This window comes from Mastacembelus armatus, chromosome 19, assembly GCF_900324485.2.
Source record: "Mastacembelus armatus chromosome 19, fMasArm1.2, whole genome shotgun sequence".
In the NCBI taxonomy this organism is placed as follows: domain Eukaryota; kingdom Metazoa; phylum Chordata; class Actinopteri; order Synbranchiformes; family Mastacembelidae; genus Mastacembelus; species Mastacembelus armatus.
In genome coordinates, this window is record NC_046651.1 from 17,965,385 (window position 1) to 17,990,968 (window position 25,584).

The following is a 25,584-nucleotide window of genomic DNA, read 5'->3' on the forward strand; positions in this document are numbered from 1 at the left end:
CAGCCCTCAGGTTTGGGTTCAATGGGCTCAAAAGGCCGAGCTGGCTGCGGTGACGGAGCGACTCCAGACAGTTCTCACACTGAAGGACTTGAGGCCAGAACGATCACGCCAAGTTAAACATAAATGTTTTAATGGTACTATTTACAAAAAGAAAACAACTCTGCTTTTTGATTAGGTTAACTGCTGCAACAATCGAACAGGTACATTGACATCTTAACTACCAAAAAAAAAACAAAAAAACAAAACAGTGATTGGATGGCTGTGGCATAAAAGGTGTAAAATGAAAACCATAGATTTTTTTTGCATAGCAATTAGTTAATTAAGGGTGGGTGGGGGCCAAGAGTGTGGTTATATGGACACTGTGGTGGCAGAAACCAAATCCATCTTGCAACAGTAATCTGGCTCTGATCAGTCAGTGAAACTATTAAACAGCAGAAAATATTCCCTTAAATTTGTGAACCTGAGCTCAGGGCGGCTTCTAGCTGAGAGCTGCTACATCTGAAATGTTTGCAGGAGAGAGCTGAACCAGAAAAAAAAAACAGGTGTGTGTGTGTGCGGGGGGGGGGGGTTTGCAACTGTTACGTCTTTATTTTGCTAATACAGAAGGGAGTGAAATTAGTAGATGCAACGGTTTTCCTCCTTTTTGTGAAATCTCAACTGTGCTGTTGTGATCAGACCAGCATGCAGCAGCACCTTCCGTGGGGCAAGTGCTCTAAGACACCCCAGTCCTCTCTAGGCCATCACCCTCTCTAAAACAGAACCGGGACAGCTGGCGAGACGGGAGCTGGACACTCTCCAAAGACACTACGTAGGAATGATTTCACTATTAAAAAAACAAAAACAAAAAACGAACAAAGAATGTTGTTACGCGGGAACAAGAGACACAAATAAAAACGTGAGGAATGAACAAAGAAAGCAAACCAACAAAACTAGACTTGGCAGTTGGAGAAGTGCTCTGGTGATTTCAGGCGACCTCTAGAGGAAGGAGAAGGGACCACATCTCAAATGTACCTGTTTATTTGGATGGGGATGGCGATGGGGGGGGATTTTTTCTTGTTTTGTTATTTGTCACTCCACTAAAAATGTACATGGGAATTACAAGCAAACTAGTCAATAGAAAACACCCTTTGGCCATATTTTGAGGAGTCCGCTACATAGTGCGCTACGAGTGTACACGCGACATATGAAACACCACTAAGCCCCCATGTACATTGTTTAGCCTACTACAGAAATCATTTTTTGTAATGTGTTTTATGCTTTTTTTTTTTTTTACATTTATCCTTTTTTCCTGTGACAAAAACAAGTGTAGGGAAAGGCTTCTATCTCCATAATGTTCACTAAAAACTGTGAAAGTATTAGACTGATGTTTGAATATCAAACAACAGGAACCCATTTAATTTGATTCTGCTTTGAGGTTCTGCTTGTTAATGCCAGAGAGGAGCTGGGTAGGGGTGGGGGGGGGAGCCAGGCGACCTCAGTCAGTCATTCATCGGTGGGTGGAGGCCTTGTGTTTGGGGCCGCCGTCCTCGTCGCAAGGCAGGTCCATGTCGTCCGAATCTAGACGGCCGTAGGCTGTTGCTCGGCAACCTGAGATGCTGCGCATTCTGGGCCTGATGTGTTGGTCGCTCTCCACCTCGGGCTCCGGCGCCGGATCTTCTGGCAGCGGGAAGCTGCGGCGCTCCCACGGCGCCACGGTCTGAAAGCAAGAAACGTTTATTAGAGACGTTGAACACACGGCGTCAAACCTTCACCTCTGTCCAGCTACGATGCTTCACCACAACCGTTCGTCAGTTTGGGACCTTTAAAAATCAGAGGAACACATTTCCGGTGGTTTTGGACTTAATGCTAAAGGAACCAACCAACCGTGTGTTACGCTGGTGGTTAATCATTTACACCTGATGCCTGATGAAGAGGGCAGTGAAATGTTTTACTGAACAGGTGGAAACGGTTCTGCTGTACTCACCCGTTCTTCAAAGGTGAAGTCTGGCGTCGAGCACCGCGTGTCCTCACTGGACAGCAGCCGGTGAGAGTCCCTGGAGCAGGGCGTTTGGGGGTTGGAGGTCGTGTCGGGGCTGGCTGGACTCATGGGTGATGGCATGTGGCTGTAGTCATGGAGCGTGGGGCAGTGGCCTGGGTCTGGGGATGCAGGCTGAGGGGTTGGAGGATTGGTCCCGCACAGCAACGGTGTGGTTCGCCCGTCGATAGATTTGTACGACCTAAGGGAGCGAGACAGTCCACAGTGAGAGGGAGACACAGCCACAGTCGGATGCTAGAACGTCACCATGTGTTTAATAACTGCAGCGAACCTGCTGCCCCTCCTCTTAGCAGGGGCCAGGGCCATCCAAGTCCAACGGGCTCGCTCCTGGTCCTCATAGGGCTGATGGAGCTGGATAAAGGCTGCGTCTGACAGGTCCTCCACCTGCAGACACACAGAAACATCAGGACCCTGGACATGTGCTCGCTTTCAGTTTATTCATCGACTGCCAAAAAAATCCAGCGCCACATTTTTAATAAAGTCTTTATTCACCGGTTGGAGCCCGTCGGGTTTCTGAGGGTTCACAGGCGTGAATTTAATACATTTTTAATACAACATAAAACACAGTTCAATACGTGAGACGGCCTGTTATTAGTTCATTAATTACAGGGGCATGATATCCCTGACATTTCTATCAGAAGTCAGCAGGAGTTAACAGGAATTCCTAATTATTAACTAAGCAGCAGTAAGTGCATGAGCTCATGAATTAATGACTTATTTTTAAATTGAATTTTTTGAGGTTGAAATTCGACTCTTACATAAGCTGATGTTCCAGCCCGTCACAGAGCAGAGAAAATACTTCAGACTGTTAGAAACTGAATTTTTGACATTTCAGTAAATCTGAAGTTTTTCTTTAGGAAACTTGCAGATCTGTTCAATGTTTTCTGTCTGTTGTGGCAGTAAACTGAACATCTTGACTTTGGACTCTTTATAATCTCAGTGTCGACTTGGACATTTGTCCAGTGATTGTTTTTCATAACTTTTAGCCATTTTACAGATTAACACACAGAGAAAATAATTATTTTCACTGCACCCACTGTGTGAAAAAAGGAAATGTAGAATTTGCACATTTGACCACTGGGTGTCACTGCTGACTCACTGTTCACGTCATTGAAATAAAGTACAGTGCAGGTGATCTATCCTCTCCCATTTGTAAAATAAATATCTCACACATTTGAAAACAGACAAGAGATCTGGCAGGTTTAGTTCAGTGGTCACCTGATAAATAGAAAAGGTGTCAGGAAACACTCACCTCCCGTTCATTCTCCTCTTCAGTGATTGGCTGGGAGAAGACGTCCACCAAACGCCAACTATCCAATCAGAAGGACAAACGTGAGGACAAGAACCCTGATATGAATGGTGAAGGAGAAAGAACATCTGGTACAGGTGTTTACCTGGGAGTGAGGATCTCTTTGTACTGCAGCTTCTCCACTCTGGTGGTGGCCGCCACAGACATGGGGATTACTATGTTGTTGATGTCGAAAGAGCTTTCGCCTCGCCTCCTCTTGATGGGCTGCTGCTGGGGGGCAGAGGGCACACACACATCAACAAACACACCTGTGATACAGTCCCAAACAACACCAGGTACCACCTCACAGGACGACAGCATCACGTCCTGACAGTTTCAGCTGTACAGTGAAGCTGCATTCACCACAGTTATAACTAAAAACAGGAGTTTAAAAGCTACTGCTGTGCTACAGCGTCAAAAACATTAGCAGCCATTGTTTAAATATTGATGCCTCAGTTAAACTTTGCTCAAGAAGAATTTGTCAAACGAGTCCCGAGTGCTAATTAGCCCAGATGTACTTGTGTGAGGTGTCTGAGGCCCTGCAGCAGCTGGCCTGATGCTAACTCAGCCTGCTCACTGTGTTTCCTGTCACTTTACCCACAAAAATACACACATGCAAATTCAGTTTCTGTTTTCTCTTTCACACACCCCCACTCACCCAATCCATCCTAATCATGTGCGTAATCAGTGTCGAACGTCGATAGTATTTCTGTTTCAGTTTCATGCAAAAAACAAAAAAAAAAACAAAAAAAAAATCTGTAAAGCCTGAATTTCTACTCAACACTCATGTTTTAGTTTTTTTTAACCATAAGGCCTGTGAAAACCGATGATGTGAATCACGGTGCCCTAATCAACCCAAGGACATGATCATATACTGAAGCAAGCAAACAAAAAGCGAGTTAGTTGAGCGCTTCCTTACAGGTGTGCTCGGGACGCTCTGGCTGCTGGGGGCCAGCGGCGTGGAGTTCTCTGATGATGTGGACAGCTGGCGAGTGAGGGGGCTATGAATGGTCGAGTGCATGTTGGCCAGAGGTGGGCAGGGGCTGCTCGAGTCCAGCAAAAGTTTGGGGGAGGCTGGAGGACAGGAGACAGACAGGTTTAAATGGCTGCTCAGTTTTCTTGACCTCATGACAAATGCATTTCTCCTGCAGGTATGTGACCCAGTCTTTGACCACGGCTTGGCTATAAAACACTCACTGTCAGTCCTGTCCAGCGAGTGCTCTCTCAATCTTTTGCGGCTGTAGCTTTTGTCGTAGGGCCCTAAGGTGGTGGGGAGGGCCTGCAGCCGCTCGGTCTTGCACACGGCCTGGGGCTCGAGCCTGGCCGAGTTCAGTACTGCACTGCTGCTGCCCATGCTGCTCTCCGCTGTCCTTGGCTTCTCAGCGCGGTTCTTATAGTGGCCCAGTCCTGCAATGCCATAGGACTCACACTCAGCTTTCACAGAAACTAACCCAAACCTCAACGTTCCAGCTGAGAACAGTTTCACTACTAAAGCTACTGTAGACTGTAAAGACACAGGTGGTCACTGCTGGATCTGTGTGTGTGTGTGTGTGTGTGTGTGTGTGTGGGGTTTCAACAGCTGATCACATAACTGTGGCATGATGAAATAAAACCGTTACTGGGAACAATTATGTAAAAATTAAAAGCAGCTGGAACGAATAGAAACCTGAAACTAACTGGAAAAAGAAGCAGGATGGAAAGAACATTTCATAATAATGTTCTGAGTTTTAGGAATTTTCATAACCTCATGCCAAAGTATTCTGGTTCTGTTTATCCGTATCAGTATTTATTCATCATCTCTTCTTTCTATATGTAACAGGGAACAGTTGTGTCTCCATATTGAAACGTAGGAAATGTAATTTCAGGCATCATTAGAGCACATTCGGCATCACTGTGGTGTTACCGACTGGTACTTACTGACTGCCATAAGTGAGTTGGTGAACTTGTGCTTCTCTTTGGATGAGGAAAGCTTGTGTTTGAGGGAAAGCTTCTTCAGTGGTTTGCTCCTCTCCAGAGACTTGTTCTGCCACTGGCTCTTCATCACCTGCTGCAGACGGAGGCCTATACACACATCTGAGGGACACAGGCATCAATGTGTAGTCAGATTTACCATCAGCAGTTCCACGTTCACAGTGACATGCACAATTCATAATGAGCCAAAGGCAATCTACGATGGAGGCTTATGCCAAATCCATTGTTGGCCTGCGGCTTTGAACTCAACCAGCTATATACGAGTCTGGAGAGATTCATGATCTGCAAAACATGACAAATTCCTTAATAATTACAAAGCCGTCATCACGTGTGGGAGCTCTGTGTTAAACTAAAATATAAAACAACATCGAGAGCGCAGTTTGTAACAGCCTAGCACTGAAAGATACTTGTTCTGGGGAATAGGAAAACAATTACAGATAGAAAAGATTAAGTAAATGACTAAAAACGATCTCCAAGAACTTCCTGGAGGGAATTCTCTCTCCCGCCACTCCTTGTTTGTCTTCCCTTCTAGATGTAAAGTAGGAAATGACTGTGCAAACCCAATTCTCCTTTGAGCGAGTAACCCAGTACTGACCGTCAGGGAAGGAGAGGATGGGGTGGATGCCAAAATCCAGTCTCGACAGGCGCTCCAGGTTGGGCAGCTCATACTGAGGGTCCTCTCTGGGGGTGGGCCAGCCACCACACATCACACAGCTGGGGTTAACCCTGCAGGTACACTGGACACAGCTGCTTCTCTGGGCCTGTGGGTGCACAACAAAGAGGCTTGTAACACCTACAATATAACAGCAGTTAGTCTGCATTACTCAGCGAAGACTTCTACACTTTAAAGCACCACAGGAGTTAAATGAGTCATCCCAAATTATATCTCCTTCTTTTGACAGTCTCTACATTTTTGAGAAATTGTTTTAATATTATTTCTACTAGCTGCTGAATCGCAGGCCGAGTTATGAGCCAGAAAGGACAATACAGTGAATATTATACTCAAACCCAGCTTTAAACTATAAAAGAAGAATAGAACAGATTAAGGAAAAATGGCTTATTGGAGGAACAGCACAAAGAAATCATGTGCATGGTGATAAATTTAACAACCTCAATTTACTAAGGACATTTAAGGCGAGTGTTATGGAACATAACCAGGGACAATAAGGGCATGTTGCTACTAAAACCTGTGAGTTGTCACATGGGTGACCACTCCTCTGTTTTTTCACTCTGAAAAAAGATGCCCTACTTTTTCATAAATAAGTCAGCCATCGCTTGTTTACTCAGCTATTAGGTTTCAAACCAAGGAATTAATCAGCGAGTATAGAGTCACATGTGATGTTGTCTAAGAATAAAAGTCCATGTCACTGCACCGAGAAACCGTGATGATCACAGCAGTTCCCCTCAGACTTCAGTATCAAACCTATTTATACAAATATGCCCTCAGCTCTGTGTGACGTCACGGTTTATTTGCCGCATGAATTCAATTTGTCCAAATCCTACACCAACAAGCTATCTAATTACCCAAAGCTGCGAACGCTGAACATGAAGCTCACCTTGCCGTTGAGGTTGGGCACGGTGTTGGGCTGAATGAGCCGCCGTCGGCGACAGCTGACGAGCGGTCGTGTACGCGCAGCCACGCACGTGCTGTCGTAGGCCAACGGCTGCTGGTGCTTGGTGTCTGCACTCTCCGCCATCCTGTTAGAAGAACAACAGCCATGAGGTTACTGACCCGCAAATGAAAAAGTAACACATCTGAACTAACACTGTACAAGCTTTTCTGGTCATTGAGGAGAATATGTGTATCAGTTTCTTTCTATAAAGCATCATGAGTTAAAAGATGGATATTTTATAGCAGGTATGTAGCTGAGCGGTGACAATTTCGGGATATTTAATGGTAAACAGCTGCGAGTTAAGTTATTTTCATTATTTATTATTCCGCTCTTCTTCCTCTGGATTAATCAATTATCGTATATAAAAGAACAGAAAATAAAAAGTGATTATTAGTGGCACCTGCTGAGGACGCCGTTGACTGGCTGTCCGTTTTGACCCTTCCATGAGCCGGGGTCTGCGTTGGTGATGTGGGCGGTGCCGCTGTGCTCCAGCCGTTCTGAACCAACATCCTGCGTCGACAGATAAGACGAACGAGTGAGGCTACACGTCGCGCTAACTGGCACAGGCTGACCAACAGCAATTAGCAAACCAAGATATTTGAGGAAACTACATTAGAGACAAACTGAACCACCCCAGAGGTGTGGCTGTGAATGATTCACTGTAGATTTGTGAAAAGGCCTCGGCTTCTTCACAGGATTTGACCAATAAATGAACAAATCTTCCTGATTTCAGTCAAGTTATTCTAAACCTTGCTGTCACAACAGAGAACAGGCTCCACACAACCGTTTCCACACTTGAAGATGTAGAATTGTTCTGTAATAATTTTACAGAAAACATTCAGCATCATGAAGGTTAACAGAAAGTGACAGCAGGACTAATCAACATGCAGATGTCGAAATTCAGAAAGCACCAAGATTAGTGGCCACACCTGCAGTGGTGCTGGTCTGTCAAACATTTGGATAAACAATTTAAACAAATGCAGAAACAGGATCATCCTGTGATAAACAACTGGGCAATTATTTGGATATGAATGTTGAAGGGGTTTATTGTATAAACACATTTCTGTCTGATTCATTCAGACCTGAGGGACAGATAAAAAGAAATGATTTCCTGTGAACATTTCAAATGTCATTTCCACAAAACATTTTGATTTACAAAAACAAACAGGCTGAACACTTCACTGGTAATCAGGTACCTATGAATAAACTTGAATATGAACAGGACAGTCACCCACTGTCAATCTAACATCCAGGACTTGAATAGGCTGAACCACATCTGAACATCTGCAGCTGTAGTTTTTACGAGAATATCTGAAGCTTAAAGATTTTATCTAAAGCTGTTTGTTGCTGATCTGAATGTTGCTGCACCACGTTCATTCAGGCTGTTTTTGGCTTTATTGTAATTTACTTCACACCAACCTTAACTACTCTGAGCTCTTGGAATTAGTGCTTATTTGTTCCAGTGGTCTCACAATTTCTAATCATTACAACAATTTATCACCAAATTAAAAAGGACGAGCAAACTGAGTCTTGTTGCAAAAATAATCACAAAGATCTTCACAAAAAAACTAAGAGATGTACAGAAGAGGAAGTAGCACAAAATACTGAAGGGCGCACTGAAGAACTGTTACTTAATCCTAACTGCTGAATCTGCTTTGAGGCACTGGACATTCGTTTGGTTTATAACTTAAACCCCAAGAGACAGAATCTGGCCAGCTGTGCAGGAGAACATACCACGTCACTTACCTGAGTATTTACAGGCTCTGATTTCACTTCTGTCCCACTTGCAGGCGCTGTGCTTGGAGCAACACCTCCCAACTCTACTGAGCCCTATGGAATCAAGACCTGAGGGTTATACTTCCACCACAGCAAGATGTTTAAGGGGTTGCAGTTAAAGTACTTGACTGAGAGGGAAGTCTATGCTGCACAGACAACATGTAGTGTACCACAACGTCACAGCTGCTCCTTTATTATGGAGAAGCCTTTAAAGCACAGATAGAAAAGCTGAGGGTCTTTCTACAAAAAAAAAAACACATCAGATACACAGCTAAAATTCATGCAACGTATCTCAGAGGAAGCAACTGACCTTGCTGGCGCGGATCTGTCTGTAGATGTCAGTCTGCTGTCGGATGCGGTACTCCAAGTCTGAGATGTGGGCCTGGAGCCAGTTCCAGTGGCTGATGATGGCAGCACGCTCCACAGTGTAGCGGCTCTCCGCCCGCTTCCATCTGAGGGTCAAACAGAGTTCAGTTTGAGATTTGGGATGAAATGGTACAAAAAAAAATATCAGATTACTTATAAACAGACCTGAAACTATCAGTCAATTAACCAGTTGTCAGAAAAATAACAATAGATAACAGACAAATCATTAAAGTCACTTAGTGCTAAAAAAAAAGAAACATTGCAGTTTTCTGCCCCTCAGACAGTTCTGGGCTTTTGGCTGGATAAAACAAGATGTCACCTTGGACTCAGATAACCTGGAAAAGGCTGACTGAAAAAATACTGAGGTTAATTAATAATAAAAATAATTGTTAGTTGTGGCTCTACTTTTTAGGTTTCCTGAAATATAATTATTTACTCTTAAGTACAACACAAGTACACTGACAAATTTAAACACAAGCACATTATTCAGTGATCCTCCCAGCATTTCCGCTGTCAGACTGCAGAGGTCACTGAATTAGCATTACACACAGCTCCCAGCAGTGGCAACTGCAGGAACAGTGTAAAAGCACTGTAGTCAAAAAAACAACATGATCAACATGCTTCATAAACATGGGAGAAACATAAAAAAGGAGATTTGAATTTCTCTGCTTTAGTCCATGTCAGAAAATTAATGCCATCTGAGAGCACAGTACTCCATTTTACCAGTATGACACACAGAATGGGCATTTCAAAGGCAGACATGAGAGGAAAATGTCTGCTCCTGCACTGTGCAGCAACAACCACAGAGGGCGCCTTTTCATCAAAATACAGGCCGCAGTGACCTGGCTGAACAATAAAAATAATGACTCAGATGGCAGACAAAGATAGACCTTGCACTCCTCTGTGCTTTCTCCTCTCCGCACCAGTCACTGCTGTCATTTTTCAGAGGTCCACCCAGATGGAGGGAGCTGAGAAAGGCCAGAGCTGAGAGAGGGAGAATGACGGGAACGGAAGGGAAGGATGAAGGGAGTTAAAGAGGGACAACAACAATGACTGGGAAGCTCTGGCAGTCCAGAGAGGAACAGACAGGCTTTATAAGCAATCTACAGGCCACAGGGTGCTGGAGCGGGTGGGGCTGGGTCAGGGAACAGTGCAGCAGACACTGGGATAACCAATAATCCAACCAAAAATCCCATCTTATTGTGGAGCTGAGTGGAAGGAGAGTTACTGTGGCTTTGACGCAGACATGAGCTACCAGTCAGTGCAGTAAAAAATGTGTTGATTCCTTTACTGAACTGCAGCATTTAACCAAGTATAGCTTGTTCACTAAAATACAGTACCAAGGACACTGCTGCAAATATAGCTGCAGTGTTTCCTGTTAACATTTCCTATTGCTGTTCTACAAACCAAATCCTGTTCTGCACACAGATAAACATGTACTTTTGTTACGCGCTGGGTGGTGAACATTCAAAGACTGCAACCCTCCTGAACACGCCCATGGTTGGTGCATCAGATCAATGCACTGGTAATTAATTTGCATTTGTAACTCTCATCTCAAAACAATCCTGCTGCCGCAAAGTGTGTCACACTATCTAGTGCAGAAATCAGTCTGAGCCCATGGGCCATGATTCACTAGGTGGTGGGAGGACAGCTGATCTACCAGCAGAGGATGGGCCAGGTGTGAAGCCTCTCAGAGTGAACTGGAAAATGATCGGGCAGATTCATGATCTCTATGATAGGAAAGAGACCATCAAAAACACTGAAGCAGGAGTAAACATCTCAGCACTGACCTGCTTTAAAAAAAAAAAAAAGGTCACACTAAGGGGACACAGACTAGATCAAGAGAAGGTTGAAGGAGTACAGCACACAGTGAATTTTATTCCTGGGGCTATATGATAAGGACTGATTTAATGTGTCAGGGTCAGTGAAAATGAATAAACCAAGCAGCTCTGGTAATGCAGGAAGAGCCAAAACTGCAGTTTAGTAAAGGAAAGACAGAGGCTACTGTGAGTCCAGTTATTTTAATCAGTGTTACACAGGAGGATGAGGAGGAGGGGTCCCTTTAGCAGCACTGAGAAATCCCCCTTCCCGACACTAGGATCTCTATCCCCCTCTAACCAGGACACCCCCCCCTCAACTCAACCTCACACAAAGCACCAGCGGCAATGACTGCAGCCGCCGTTTTCTGGCTGTCAGCACATTTTCTATTGTGGGGCTTCTCTGGATGCAGCACATATGTTGTACGGTGCTGGGTACCCGTATACTGCCCTTACTACCATACTGACTCTTCCAAAGGGCCCTGGGCCGAGAGTTGGTCACCAAGGCATCTGATGGGCTGCATCACATTCCTCCATTCAACTGGGAATTTACCATGAACACACAGGACACACGTGATGCCCCTTTGAATAAGGCTAATTTTGTTAAAAGATGCTTTCAAAGATCCTTTTCATATTTTGCTCCAAGTGAAGGATGCACAACAATGCCCAAAAAGCAAACACAAACCACAATAATAATAATAATCAAAAAACTAAATCCAACTTTGTGCTGATGACTTTACACTCTTATTGCTCAGCTCTGGGTGGGATCATCATGATCTGTGCTCAGCTATGCCCTCTGATACATTTACATAAACAAGACAGTTGTGAGTTTTAGCTGGACGTGCAGCTTTCACTCGTCCTTTTCCTCACTTAGATTAGCTCAATTTCCTAGTCTCAGCACAGTTTTGCAGATGTGCCACCACTCCTCAGTGCTGCTGCTCAGTGAAGAGAGAATTTGGATTCACACGTTCTGCTCGAGCAGGCAGTAAAAAGAGGGTAAGTGTCTCCAAACCTGGCATGCTAGTTCTTCAAACTGTTCTGCTACAACACAGTTACAACTGTTCAACACAGCTTTGACTGCAGACCATATCAAAAACAGGATTACATGAGGCTATTAAATAACAATATATTTTCTAAATGCACAGCTATTGTACTGTCAGTCACATCTAATCTCTTCTGGACTGGCATATTATATCTAGGCCTACAACGGGTTATAATTTCCTCCTCATCATGATCATACTTTGAATATGAGCTCTTTGTACAGTAATCTGCCAGAGGAACATGGATAGAAGTAGATAAACAAATGCCTGGAGATATTTTGTTTCTTCATATGAAATAAAATATAACCACTTTGCAATTAGGCTTAAACTACTCTGTCGTCATTCATTCTCAGGAACAAGGGAAATCAAAGCAGCAGCTGTCATTTTAACTTCTTTGTTCTCCAGAGTCAAGACTTTTCAAAGCACATTAAAGAGCTGAAAAATATCCCAACATTGAAGCATCTTTAGAGGCTGAAAACAGTCCGATTCGTCAGGATGGCCAGCTGGAATTTCACAGGGCAGCTGGTTAAACTCATATTGTACAGGAAGAGACTGCTCAGGATCCAGGTTTGTGAACGAGGCAGGCCGACAGGGTGTGGGGCAGGAAAAACTAGAGTGGGCAAATTCAGCCAGAGAGCTGCAGTCATTACATAAAAGAGGGGGGTTATGTAACACCAGCGGGTTCGTGTTGAGGAACTTGGGCCGGGATAAACACATCCAGATGTGTCAAACAGGACAGAAGCCTATACAGGCACTTCCATATGTACATAAACACACACACAAAGAGCAATACGATAAGATAAAACACAGCTAAGCTACTCAGACTGCAGAGTAATGCTGAGCCATAAGCATGAAAGGCATGCTGTAGTCTCAGCCAACCTAGTTACCCTAATTCACAAGCAGCAGGCAGACGGGCATTTTAACTGTCTTACTGCATAAAGATCACACAAGCAGTATACTCTCTATCATCCAGCTGCAGTTCCATCTTGCAGACACTAAGCCTGCAAGCCTCAGTACATTTAATGCTGGTCAAACACAAAAATTTCAGGCCTTTCCATTGTTCCATCTATGAGTCATTGTGTAAAATCTGAGATTTCCTGATGAACATTGTTGTTGCCTCAGAAACAACAAGCTGTGCCCACTCTTTTCTCAACACACAATAACACAAACTGCAAATAACATACTTTCAATGAAAACCTAATTAATATCTAAATCTCTCTACTACAAAGTCATTTTTCAGCTAGTTTCAAAGGACCACTTCATATTTCTGGAGCTCTAGCAGCACCCACACCCTGGTAGAGGCCACTGTGAGCGTCACAATCACAGACACACTGGCTGGAGCAGAAAGGCCCTGCAGCATAAGCGCAGCAACAGATGTTGGCTAGGCCCCAATCCTCTAAGATACGGGAAACCACGTCCACATTATAGAGAGGAACGACAGGATTAGTTGTAAGCAATGCACTGCATCCAAACAAGCAACCCAAAGAGGTTATTTTCCACCCTGCTTACAACTCAGCTGACGTTGAATAATTGAGGTACTGCTGCTTGAAGAACACATTTCATTGTCTGTACTGTTGACTGGTCTAGTGCTGTAAGCCATTAATTGGTAACTGAGACAAAATGTCAGCTGTGAAAATGTGGCATTATGGTTACACACACTCAAACACACACACTACTTCCTGGAAGACTAACACGTTCACAGTGAGGTAAGGTTTCTCCTCTGCAGGGCTGGGAGATGAGAACCAGTTTAAAACTTGCTGTGGGATGGATGATTATACAACGTGTATCAGACGGTTGCTTATGAAAGCCTTACAGAGGGACAGTTTTAAATTTCCAAGGCAGCTTTCACTCAGAATTATTAGGCTTTTATATGCTACCACTTGGCAAACATTCACAAAGCTATAAATGATGGCTGCTTTTGTGACAGCATAAAAAAAAAAACAAAAAACACACTCCTAAACAAGGCTCATTCTGAGAAAATTAATGTAGCTCTCTAAGCCTGTCTTCCTCAAATTGCATAATTTTGCTGCATTGTGTAGCAAGAAATACAGGCCAACAACACTTTCATGTTCTTATAAAACATGACAACTATTTGTCAAGTGCTCTCGGGTTTGGGTTATTTTTAAGAGTGAAAAATGAAATTGGTTTATTTAACAACTCCTGTAGAGAAGGCAACGTCCCAATATTTGCTTCAGAAGGCAGTTAGTTGGGTCATCATGCAAAGAATATGCTTTTTGATTCATCTGTGATTTTTCCCTAGACGACAACATACATTACAAAATGATTTCTAGACTTACTGAGGCTTTTGTCTGGTGTTATAGCCAAAGAACATTTATACATTACCAGAACGCCAAAGGAGCTATTGTATATACAGTTCATATATTTAACCATACTGTGGTACACCAGGTCTGGCTGCTCTTTTCTGTAAGCAGACACAGGAAGCAACAAGATGTTTGTATGAAAGTAAAATAAGTCATGGGGTTAAGAGCAACAACATATACTAACTACAGATTTTCTCAGGAGGTATACACAGGCAAACCTTCGTCATGGAGGTTTGAAGTCTGCACATATTGCAGTCAACACAGTTTCTTTCTTCTTTTGGCCAATGTCTCTATTTACATTTATACACTCAGGAGTTTGCAGTTTTTAAATGTTGTGACTATTTTGCAAACAGGACTAGAAGCTGTACAATAAAAGCTCTATAATGGTGGTCACTGATAAAGATTAGCTGCAGCTCAGACTCAAGCAGATGAAAAAAATAAAAATGGTACTTGGAGTTTTGCCTGATTGTTTAAGGATATTAGGGGCTGATGGGTCAAGATTAGAGAAAGCAGCGATGACTTTAATGAGCTAGGCCGGAGTCACGTGACCAGTGTGCTAAGTTAGTGGCGTTAATGTTGTACCTGAACAATATCTCAGCATCTTTGAGATCATTTTTTAATATGTTGTTGCATGTGGAACGTACTACAAGAGCTTTATATAATGAATGTAATTGGTACACTTGGGCTCAGTAACAGCCAGTCTGCTGCTCTTAATCAGAGCATGATTATAATGAGAACAGAAACATAATTACTTAGGGTGGGTTAAAAATACAGTGCTTAATAACGTACAACACATACTCTGTGCTGAAGAAGAAAAACAAAAAGGGTTAAATCCAACTGAACTATAAACCAGTGTTCCTGTAACCAGCCTATAATTGATGTAGACTTTAACCTCGTTTTCCTTGGTCTGCCATTTGTATGATTGAAATGTAATTAGGCATTTATTTACAAAAACCCACACTACAAATGTTTCCCACACAAATTCATAGTAACAATTCATTGAAAATCCAAATCCAAAATATCACATGTTCATCTAATCACCGTTTTACCAATTTAATGAGAAAATGTTATTTAAAATATTGTCACTACCCATTTCTCTTGTGATAAGCCAAGTGTAGCTGACCTCACAACTATCATTCACTATTACAAATAAATATGCCTGAATAAATATGCTCCATATGTCCAGTATATGTATGTATCTCACATACATTTAGTCATTGTGTGAAAGTGTCCCACAACTTCTGAGGTTCCTCTTTTTAAAAGGTCCTCTAGACAAGTGCCCTCACTTTCAATACAAAAATTATTATTGTAATTATAAAGAGGATGCACTTTCTATATATTAGTGATCATTTACTTATGATTAAATGGTTGACTATAAATCTATATTTGAAAAAGGTCCTGTATTTAAATGAGGTTAAAAAGTACAGTCCATGTAATTATATAACTTTTGATCTTTTAAGACTTAAGGTTAAGCAGTTCTATTTTAATGAGAATAAAATAAAACATCAAGAGACATGGCAATTTGAAAAAGAAAATTTAACAAAATATAAAATGTACTTCAGGTCTTGGATTAGTATTATTCCCAGCTGTCAGACCCACATTCTTCATTTCTTCTCTATAAAGAAATGACTATTTGCCATTAGATTAAATGTACATGTAATGTAATGTGTCTGAACTATACATTTTAACCTAATATCTCTCACTATCCCTACATACATCAAAGTACTCAATATTCTTTATGATAAATATCTAATATGATAAAGCCTGGAGGCTTTAATATTTAAAATGTTACAAGCATTTGCTCTACATTTGGACACACACACACAAACACACAGTGCACTTCCTGTTAGGTTATGAAGATATTTAGGTTAAAAGTCTAAAGTCAACACAAGAAAGGATAATAAAAAAAATCTGTGTTCTTAGCTACTTTGTTAATAATCTACCCAATCCTACACAGTTCAGTAAGTCCATTAACGCCGCTAACCCACCTGCTGTATTTCTGCCTCCTAACACTAATGGGACAGGAATGGGGACTGATGTGAACTTCCCATGGAATACATTTGCAAGCTCAAGCTGAGGGTAAACCTTACATCACAACAGGCAGCATGTAAAAACATAGAACCCACACCTTCTGCAAAACCACCAACACCCCCAACTCTATGTTTCTTCGTGGTTTCAGTTTAAATCAAAATATTCGCTGGCTCTGTGGGCGCTCAGTTGTTCACTGTGCTGATAAATAGAACATTCGGTTTCAGCCTTGGCCCTCTCAAGAGGAAGTGCAGTGTGTGTGTGTGAGAGAGAGAGAACCAGAATTTTACTTTTAGTCCATTCGAGCCTGTGCATTTTCCACAGGATGATACCACCCACACAACCACACATGCTCTCTGGGCGAATGGCATCTCTCCCCCCTCCCCAGAGTTTCACCCAACCAGGACTGAGACAGGACGAGCAGTTATAATTGTCATTAGCACCTGCTAGGCCTGACCAGCACAGTGCAGAGTGTAGAAATACAGGGACTTTCACAGGACAGTTGAGGAGCTCTCAGCACCATGGAAATGTTAAGAGTAATGTAAGTTACCTTGGGAATGAAGTAAGTGTCCGAGAACATTCAACATTAGCTTTAGCTGCAAATTCCCCCACACTTCAGAATGAGAAACATTTGTAAAGCTCTAAATAGGCTTTTCTGTGGGTGAGGACACTTCTACTTACATTTTGACATGTCGCTGCTCAATGTCCACTCGGGAAAGCTCCTCCTCCTCCAGGTCAGAGTCCCCTCCAGAGCTACTCTCTGTTACGTCGGAGTCAAAGGCGCTTTCTGCTGAATGAAGGTTGGCTGATCCGCTCAGATACAGCCTCTCCAGTTCCAAGGGCACGGACCCACTTTTCAGGAAACGACTCAGGCCGTCTCTGTTATTTGCTGAAGGGTGGCGTCCAGTCCTCCATGTAGCTGTGGGGGTTGCCGCCTCTGATTTGCGGTTACCAGCCAGTAGCCTGTTGAGAGCCAAGTCCAAGAAACCACCCAGCTGCTGCTGAATATGCCGCTCCACCTGCTTGGCCTGTACCACCTGAAGACGTTTGCGCAGGCGTCGTAGCCGGCTTTCAATCTCAGCTTGGCGGTTGCTGTTGAGAAGGGTGCGCTCCCTAACATGTGCATCGAGGCAGTCTGAGGAAGAACTACAGGGTAGAGGAGCCTGTGGGGCAGGTGTGCAAGATGGGGAGCCCTGCTGGCTGCTACCTGGTGTCTCTCTCTCAGAACCCTGTGGTTGACCAATAGGCGTGTGTGAATCAGCCTCCTCCAAATTCATTTGTTCAGTGGGGTTGGGGTTGGCATGGGTAAAAGGGGAAAGTGCAGCAGACTGAAGCACTGGTGGTTCAAGGTTTTTTCCATCTGTATTTTGAGAAACTCCAGATGAATACTTCTGTTTGAGGGTTCCTTTCACTGGAATATGACCTGATAAGGTTGCTGTCAAGGTCTCAGAGTCCAAGGGCAGGTTCTGGGACTGAGAGTCTGTGGTGGCAGAAGGCTTGTCACCATTAACTGCCACCACACAGCCAGAGCCTGACATACTGGCCAGCTTCTTGGCCAGGCCATTGACAGGTGCCATGGGCTGGCCACCTCCGTTAGTGCTGCCACTCATGAGGCTTTTGAGCTGACCGCCAGAGAGTTCTATCGCCTGCCTCTTTCGCAATAGGAAGTCTCCACCGCCGTTAAGCAGGGAGCTGGGCAGTATTCTGTGGCTTTTCAACACAGATTGTTTAATAAGCACTCCTTGCAGCTTGATTGATTCCTTAGTTGAAGGGACAGGTGTCACATCAGAGCATAGGTAAGATGCCACCAGTGGCTGGAGCTTTCCCAGGGCTGAGGCCTGGGCCACAGAGTCGGCTTGGGGCTGCTGTTGTTGCTGTTCCTGGTCGCCGCCACAAAAGTCAAGAGGGCACTCTTCAGAGGCGGCCTTGCACTTAGCAGGGCCACTGCTAGGGATGAGGATGTTGCTGGCGTTACCGTTGTTCTCTGCACTGTCCGGTGACAGACTTGAGGAAGGGGCAGCCAATTTGAAGCGGATGTGGTGAGCTTCAGCTGGGGCGTCGGTGAGAGCGGGCGCCATCGCAGCCATGCAGTGCAGAGGGACGGGCACCGCGGCCTGCTCCACTCCACCCGCTTACTGCCCCACCTGAGGACAGCCTGGAGCAAAAGAGCAAGCAGAGAGGAGAAACAAGAAATGAAGTTATGGAAAAAAAAAAAAAAAAGAAAAAAAAAAAAAAAAAAAAAAAAGGTCTACCACACCTGTAAACGTCAGCACATCAAACTCTGAGCCTAGTTATCGTGAGAAGGTGATGAATGTTTTCCTATCAACAATACACTAGTAGCATTGTACAGTGACCGACCAACAAAAAGTTTTGAATATACAGATATTACCTAGAGCATGGTTAAATATTTACTGAAACCAGGAGCTTTAAAAATTTTAATTTGTGTTAGTGCACATACAATTATTCAGATGACAACAAAATAAAGTAACAGATTGTTTGACAGCTTAAAAATATACTCCAAAAAAATGCAGTACAGTGTAAACAGTAAGTGGATTCCAACGCTAGCTCTTACTCCATTGAACACAACAATATATTTCTACATATTAAATAATATTTCTTCTGTGGAAAGTAACATGAAGGCAGGCTGTAACTACAACTGAAATACTTGCACTACAGGTTCAGTAAGCCTTACAGTGAGTGGAAAATCACTGAATACCAGCCTATTAAAGAAAGTAGTGTTTCTTACATGTTAACATGTTTCTTACAAATTAACACTGTTTAATAATGAGACCAAAATACTGACTCAAATACAAATCCCAAGAAAATATCTACAACTAATCAAATTAAAGGCCTAATCAGATGAACGGGTGACTTGACGTTTTTGTTGACTTGCTGCCTGCCAGGGTTTCTAAAAATTACCCAAGAAAGGAACAAGGAAAAACACTTCAGGTGAATGGATCAAAGATGATCAAATGTACTCGACTCCATATGACTGCTCACTGAGCCCTCACCAAATTTCCAGACTGTAATTTGATTCATTATATTCACAATAATGCTTTTGTACACAGGATCTCTTCTAGGATTTAAATGAATACTAAAACATGAATGATATGCACTGACCTTGGGGTGTGGGATGTTAACAGTGTGCATGTAATGACAGCAGAAAACTGAGCTAAATGTCAGGCAAAAAATTCATTCCCACCTACTCCCATGCACATAAGAACAAGCCTCCACTTGCTCTTTAAGGAATAAGCTTTGGAATTGATTCCTGATGAGGCAGAGAACACAAGAAGCCAATGTAAACTGACCAAACCCCACTGCCCTATATGTGCCCTGGTAAGGCTGTGCAGCAGTTCCACACAGCCAGTGTAAGTAGGTGGATTTAGGTCCCAGCATTAGTCCAAAGCACATGATGTCATCCTGAACAGGTTCCTGAGTCAATTCCAGCCCCACATAATAAACATCCTGAATATTCCTGCCTGCAAAATTATTTTCATGTGAAATGTACACAGGGGGCGTCAATGACGTTATTAAGGTGAAGTGCTGATTCGGAGGTTAACACGTCATTCACACCGACTGCCTGTATACCAATATCAAACTTAAAAACTCCTTCAAATAACACGGGGGATAAAAGCGAGCTGCATCTCGGCGTACGGTCTGCAGGATCAGATGAATGGGGGGCTCAGTATTTCACCGCAGTTTCTAGTCAGCGCGCACTACGCCATGTTGGTATTTCCGAAGCAGATTATGCAATGCAATTCATCTACCTAAACCGCCCATTCCGCTCCAAACACACCGAACATGTTCATGCTGCAGGGGAGGGAATTAAATAAGGCTGGTGAACTGTAATTCACACGCATTACAACAACAGTATGTGTGTAAGCTGCCAGGCAAGAGATGCGACAAAAATGTCCACATCCACCGTTAACGTAACCATCCATAACGTAACCACCAAAATGTCTTCCTGGTGTTTACAAAAACATTAGTCTGTCCTGGGTGCGCACAAGTGTTAACGACTCCCAAGTCCTAAATTGTGAAAAGCTTCAGAAGGACCCCGCGAGGGATCCGTGGGTTTGTGCCGTTGAACCGCGCCACTGAAGCCAACTCTAACAGCCGAAAGATGATTATCAGCCTGAAGCCTGTCACCATAACGAAACACTGTGCGCAAATTAACGCGCTTCACTTCTGGCTAACGTTAGCTCACCCAAGCTGCTGATGCAAGAAACTCAACCTGCTCGCAAGCTAATGTGCGGGTTTCTTAAATCCAACTGCAGTGAAACGCTACCTGCCCTCATCACATCATGTCTCATTTTCTGGCTTTGGCTTTACTGACGCCACTTAACGATGTTTTTTTTGGGGGGGGCGAGAGCACACTTTCGGCTTTACGCAAACCTCGTTAGGCAAGTAAACATTTTAGTCACCGACTACGTAACCTACGCTCTCCTCAGTGATAGTTTAAAGTCAATAACGCCCAGAGTGTTATGTTATAGGCTGAACGCCACGGTAACACAAGCGCTTACAACCAAACCCCGTAAACACTCACATATATACCCACAATAACATGACACCGGATCACAACTTGTTTCAAACAGCGCTTTGAGACCGATCGCAGAGCGGAGACACGGTGTGCATTGCAATTAGACGGAGGAAAGAAATAAGAGGCAGCCCGCTGTTGTTCATTCGTGCTGCCCGTCCTTTGTTTTACTTTAACCCGAACTGCTGGGTGATGAAGCGGGGCGCAGCGTCGCTGCAGATTTGTCAAAAAACAGACAAGTTGCGAGCAGACCTTGCCAGTCTAGCTAGCTCGCTAACAAAGAAAAAGGAGGAACCTACCACGTGACGAGGTTGCACTATCCGAGGGAATTTCGGCAACAATCCCCTGCAGTTTTTTGGTGGAAAAAAACCAAGAGTGCTAACACAAAAACACACCCGGGATCGATCACTCTGCCATTAATTAATCCAAAAATGCAGCCAGATTGTCGAAAGGGTCCCGGTTCACCGAGCCGCTCGGCTTCGTTCCGGATTCAGGCAATGGGCGAATCAACGATCTACACCTTGCTCGGCAGCTAGCTCGCCTCGCCGCTACGGCGAATATAAGACAAGGCCGTGAAACACTCCTTTCTAGTCCGATTTCCTTCTAATGTAGGCGCTTCCACGGTAATCCTTTCGCAAAAAGTCCGATTCTCAGTAAGCGGAAGGTAATCCAGGGGGCGGTTAGTCGATAGCCTTTTTCTCTCGTTTTAGGGAGAGACGCTTAGAAAATGGCGGCTAGCTCCTCTCCCTCGGATTTGAGTCTGACAAACATAGAAGGGCTGTGTGTGTGCGCGCATGTGTGTGCGTGTGCGCGCATGTGTGTGTTGCTTGCTGGTAGGCGGGAGACATTTCTCATAGTCGCCACTAGAGTAAAGGGCAGATAAGAAACGACATAAAAGCTCAGAGGAAGATACCACAGGAGGGCAATGTCAGTCTGCACCGGCTGCTGGGAAGGTGCTGCTGGTAGCTCAACTGGAAATATTGCTTCTGCTGTTTACTGGGACATTTTTTTTAAATACCACATTTAACGAGATTTTATATATGCTTTGCCATTTTACTGTTCAAAGTATGAGGGTGCAATATAAATGCTAGTGTTGTTGGTAATGAAGTGCAGTTTTTTGTCACTCTGTCACCAATTTGGAAAAGTGCTATATGTTTCTCTACCTTCCTGTAGGCTTGTCTCGCAGAGGGGCTGTCAACACCTTCTGAAAGCTTTAACATTGTTTTACATTATACATGTTTGTTTATCCAAGTACCAACTACTTCATAGAACATGTGGTACAGACTAATCTTTGACATTTATACTCGAAAAGACAATAACCTGATTAATGCGATTGGTAGCAGTAATTTTCTGGCATTGATTAATCAACTAATTTTATGTCTAGAGAACTGGCGAGTTTCTGGAGAAATAATAAAACCACCATGTGTAGTCAGGGCTAAATGGGGGAACACATTTTGGCACCAGGGCCCCATTGTTTTTTTTAAAGCAAATATGTGCAACAGTTGCTAGTTTTAACTGCAAAATATACAGATTTTTATAATACACAATAAGTGACATATCTAAGCTTTGGACTGATGGTCAGACCAAACAAAACAAAAACACAGCAGGTAAGAGAAAATATTTAAGACTTTTAGAAGTTAAATTTGACTTCTAATATCCCTGCCCTGTGCCTGACCACGAGAGAGGGATTAAATTCTCTGTGACATGAAAGAACTTTACATTTAATTTGGTGAACACATCAGAAACCCTGTTCTAAACAGATAAATTATGATAATAGTGGCACCGGTTCATTATGCTCCCTCTTTCTATGAGGCATTACAGGAGAGGAGATCGAGTCGTTGCGAAAACAGAGCCCAGTCGAAACTGCTTGTCTAATGTCTCTTCTAACAGGAAGTAGACCGCCCACCATTACAGCAGCCTGTGTGAAGGTGCAGCCAACAGCCACTTGAAGGAGCTGTTCAACACTATAAACCTAACCTTGGTCCAAATATAACACAACACCATATGCTGTGTGAGAACAGCAGCTTTGTTTTAAGCCTGTACATTTTTTTAGTCTGTGTCAGAAGTTGGCAATCTGTAAATTGAGGCTGCAGCTAGTTGGTTGTTTCGTAGAGGATCAAGATAATATTTTATAATACAGTACATTACCACCACAACCTGCAGTCTCAAAGTTATATAAAGCATGCCGAGCACAAAACGATACCTACATGCAAAAAATAGAGCATTTACCTACTGTGTATCATGTGCACTGACAAGAGAATTAAGCCCTTTAAATATTGCAGCATTTAGCTCAAATTTGGGATTAAGAATTTAATACATTTATTTGCATGTCTTTAGCATTATGCTGACCAGTATTGTATGTGACAGTGTTATCTCTACTTACTCAGTTCTCTGATGCTTCTCTCAGCTCAGTTGGTCAGTATTTGTTAGAACTTTATAAAAAATTACATTATGAATTTATAGATATGTAACATTTTCCTTTATTCTAGCCTGTTGTTCATCACATTAAAATTAGATCATTGTTCGTGATTATTGGAATGCTGCTTCACGCAAAGATCATATATCTTCATTTCTTTTGTCAAGGAAGTCTAAATTTGTGGAGTTATTTAACCTTTCCAGAGTGACATTAGATGTTTACTATGTTGGGTTACATAGTCTGGGATGCATAAATGTTTAGAATAATGTTGTTAATCTCTGTGTTATATAAGAAGTGTCAATTTGGGGTTTATTGCCTCTAATCAGCCAGTCCTTGTGACTTGCACTTACATAAACAACCTTCTACAGTTAAGTATTGCAAATCAATGCCACCACTTATTTCCTACAAGTCATGCATGGCCTTAGTGCATTATCAGACTACCAGAGTAGACATGCATAATAAATAAGTAATCATCAGTGGGTGTGTGGGGGAGAGTGGGAAAGAGAACAGTCTATTCACCTGTTCTGAGAATTCAAATACATTTATATCTACATAAAAGTCTTGGAAGGTTAACTACTCATGTCAGGATCAAATGCTGATGTCTGTGATAGTTATTCAATGAGCTGTGTTTATCGGGTCTGCAGGTAATTGGTAAAACCATTCATCTACCTATCTTCTTATCCTGCTCCAGGGCAAACTGACAGCAGATTATGCAAAGTTGACTAAACTTCCAGCTCCTAAGCCTCATCCTTAAACTCCTCATGAGGGATTCAGAGGCTTTCTCCCACTTATTGGGATATGTAATCCAGCCAGCACATTCTAGACCTGCTCTGTGTCTGAAATACTTCCATCTGCATGCCTCCAATAGGTCTCATAATCAGAAGCACTTCATGTGGCTCCATCCCCCGCAAAAGAGCAGCTGTTCTTTTTGTGGCGAGCTCAGGCATCCAAACAATTCAGTTCAGTGTGTGTCCATCGTGTCCTTTTTTTGGTCCCTACTCAAAGCTACGCCCATAGGCAAAGACTGGTCAAGAGCAACACCCTCCGGCTCAAACAGTGACATGCAAAAATTAAAATCAAATCTAAATAATAATAATTATTGGGGAATACCTTTAACTCTGAAATAGGTAATTCCCAGGCAAAAGCAGCTGTTCCAATTAGGGTGGGCCCAGGCACCCCAAAAAAAAAAGGGCATTTTGGCCATGATCCTTTTTTGCTCACTATTCAGAATCATTGGGCACAGGTGAGGACTACTTAAGTGCATCACCCTCAGATAAAAACAAAACAACAATAACAATAATTAGTATTATTTAGTAATACCTTCAACTCCGCTGTTGAATCACTCCATTCAATTTTCCAAGGTGCCATTATTGCAGTTATCGACACCACACGTGGGAAAAACATTCCACCTAAAAACAAGAAAGAATAAACGAACAAACATGAGCTGCATCATAATTAAAGCTTCAGCAGCCTCAGCACATTAAGTTTGAACTGTCACTGCTTTTTAGGCTCCGCTGGCTAGCTGTGGCTAGCCGGCTAATGTTACTTGGACTATCATTGCAAATTTATAATGAAAAAAGTTTCAGATGTTGAATAATGTCGACTTCGAGCATAGGAAATTAAACGTTAGCCAAGAAAGGAGCTTCTCTGCATGATGTCGTGTCAAACAATGCACTGCCAGTGATTTTTGTGACATCAATAACAGTATTTTTGGCAACGCTAGTTCAGAAGCTAATGCTAACCAGGCTAAGCTAATTCTGCTAGCTTGTTTGCTTCTCGATCCCACACTGACTTCTCAATGACTACCGTTTTTAACACGTTTGGCAGAAAACAGCAGTGAAAAAATCCAGCCTACTCAAATCCAACACTCGATGGTTTAATCGAATGGGTGTTTTTTCCTGACAAGCGAAGCGTTGGTTAATTTTGAGAAAATAACAAGACAAAATCTTACTTACCTGCTTGTCCTGTTACTAACCGTTTACGACTCGATAACAACCCTCCCCTCGCGTTGCTATTGGTCGATGCGTCCATTCGAGGCGTTCTATTGGCTCCCGCAGCTGTCAGTCATGGCAAATGCCCATACAGCGGAAATGTGGACCGAAAGTTCATAGCACGAAACTTCATTATTCAAAAATATAGTTTTAATTTCAAAGTGTTTACTCGAGTCTCACAACCTCCCCATCATTAACAAATGACTGATTTTATTGTGCCACAATCTGAGGCTTATTTCCACCGCACGCATGCTAGCTACTGAGAGTCCAGCCTCATCTATTTCCCCTCAAACTGACTACAATATCTCATATTTTCACAGCTTTGTCTCAGGTACCTGTTTTTAGACGGAGCCACACCTTTCACTGCACAACGCAAGTCACACACAGA

General features: G+C 43.0%; 1 protein-coding gene across 5 annotated transcripts; it reads right to left on the reverse strand.

Moving 5' to 3' along the window:
• Window positions 1-547: 547 nt before the first annotated feature.
• Window positions 548-25,206, reverse strand: LOC113135214 (KAT8 regulatory NSL complex subunit 1). Of its 5 annotated transcripts, XM_026315002.1 has the most exons (16): window positions 25,161-25,206; window positions 24,526-24,614; window positions 16,937-18,410; window positions 8,994-9,135; window positions 8,654-8,737; window positions 7,308-7,417; window positions 6,851-6,992; window positions 5,890-6,055; window positions 5,241-5,396; window positions 4,521-4,730; window positions 4,243-4,397; window positions 3,430-3,554; window positions 3,288-3,345; window positions 2,307-2,419; window positions 1,964-2,216; window positions 1,487-1,696 (listed from the first exon to the last, which is right to left on the reverse strand). In XM_026315002.1, the coding sequence occupies exons 3-16, from the start codon at window positions 18,340-18,342 to the stop codon at window positions 1,487-1,489; spliced, it is 3,330 nt and encodes a 1,109-aa protein (XP_026170787.1). In that variant the 5' UTR covers window positions 18,343-18,410; window positions 24,526-24,614; window positions 25,161-25,206. The 5 variants fall into 5 exon arrangements, with proteins under 5 accessions (XP_026170789.1, XP_026170788.1, XP_026170787.1 ...); XM_026315004.2 differs by lacking the exons at window positions 24,526-24,614; window positions 25,161-25,206 and adding an exon at window positions 21,089-21,569 and having other exon boundaries at window positions 548-1,696; window positions 3,430-3,551; XM_026315001.2 differs by lacking the exons at window positions 24,526-24,614; window positions 25,161-25,206 and adding an exon at window positions 21,089-21,569.
• Window positions 25,207-25,584: the final 378 nt, after the last annotated feature.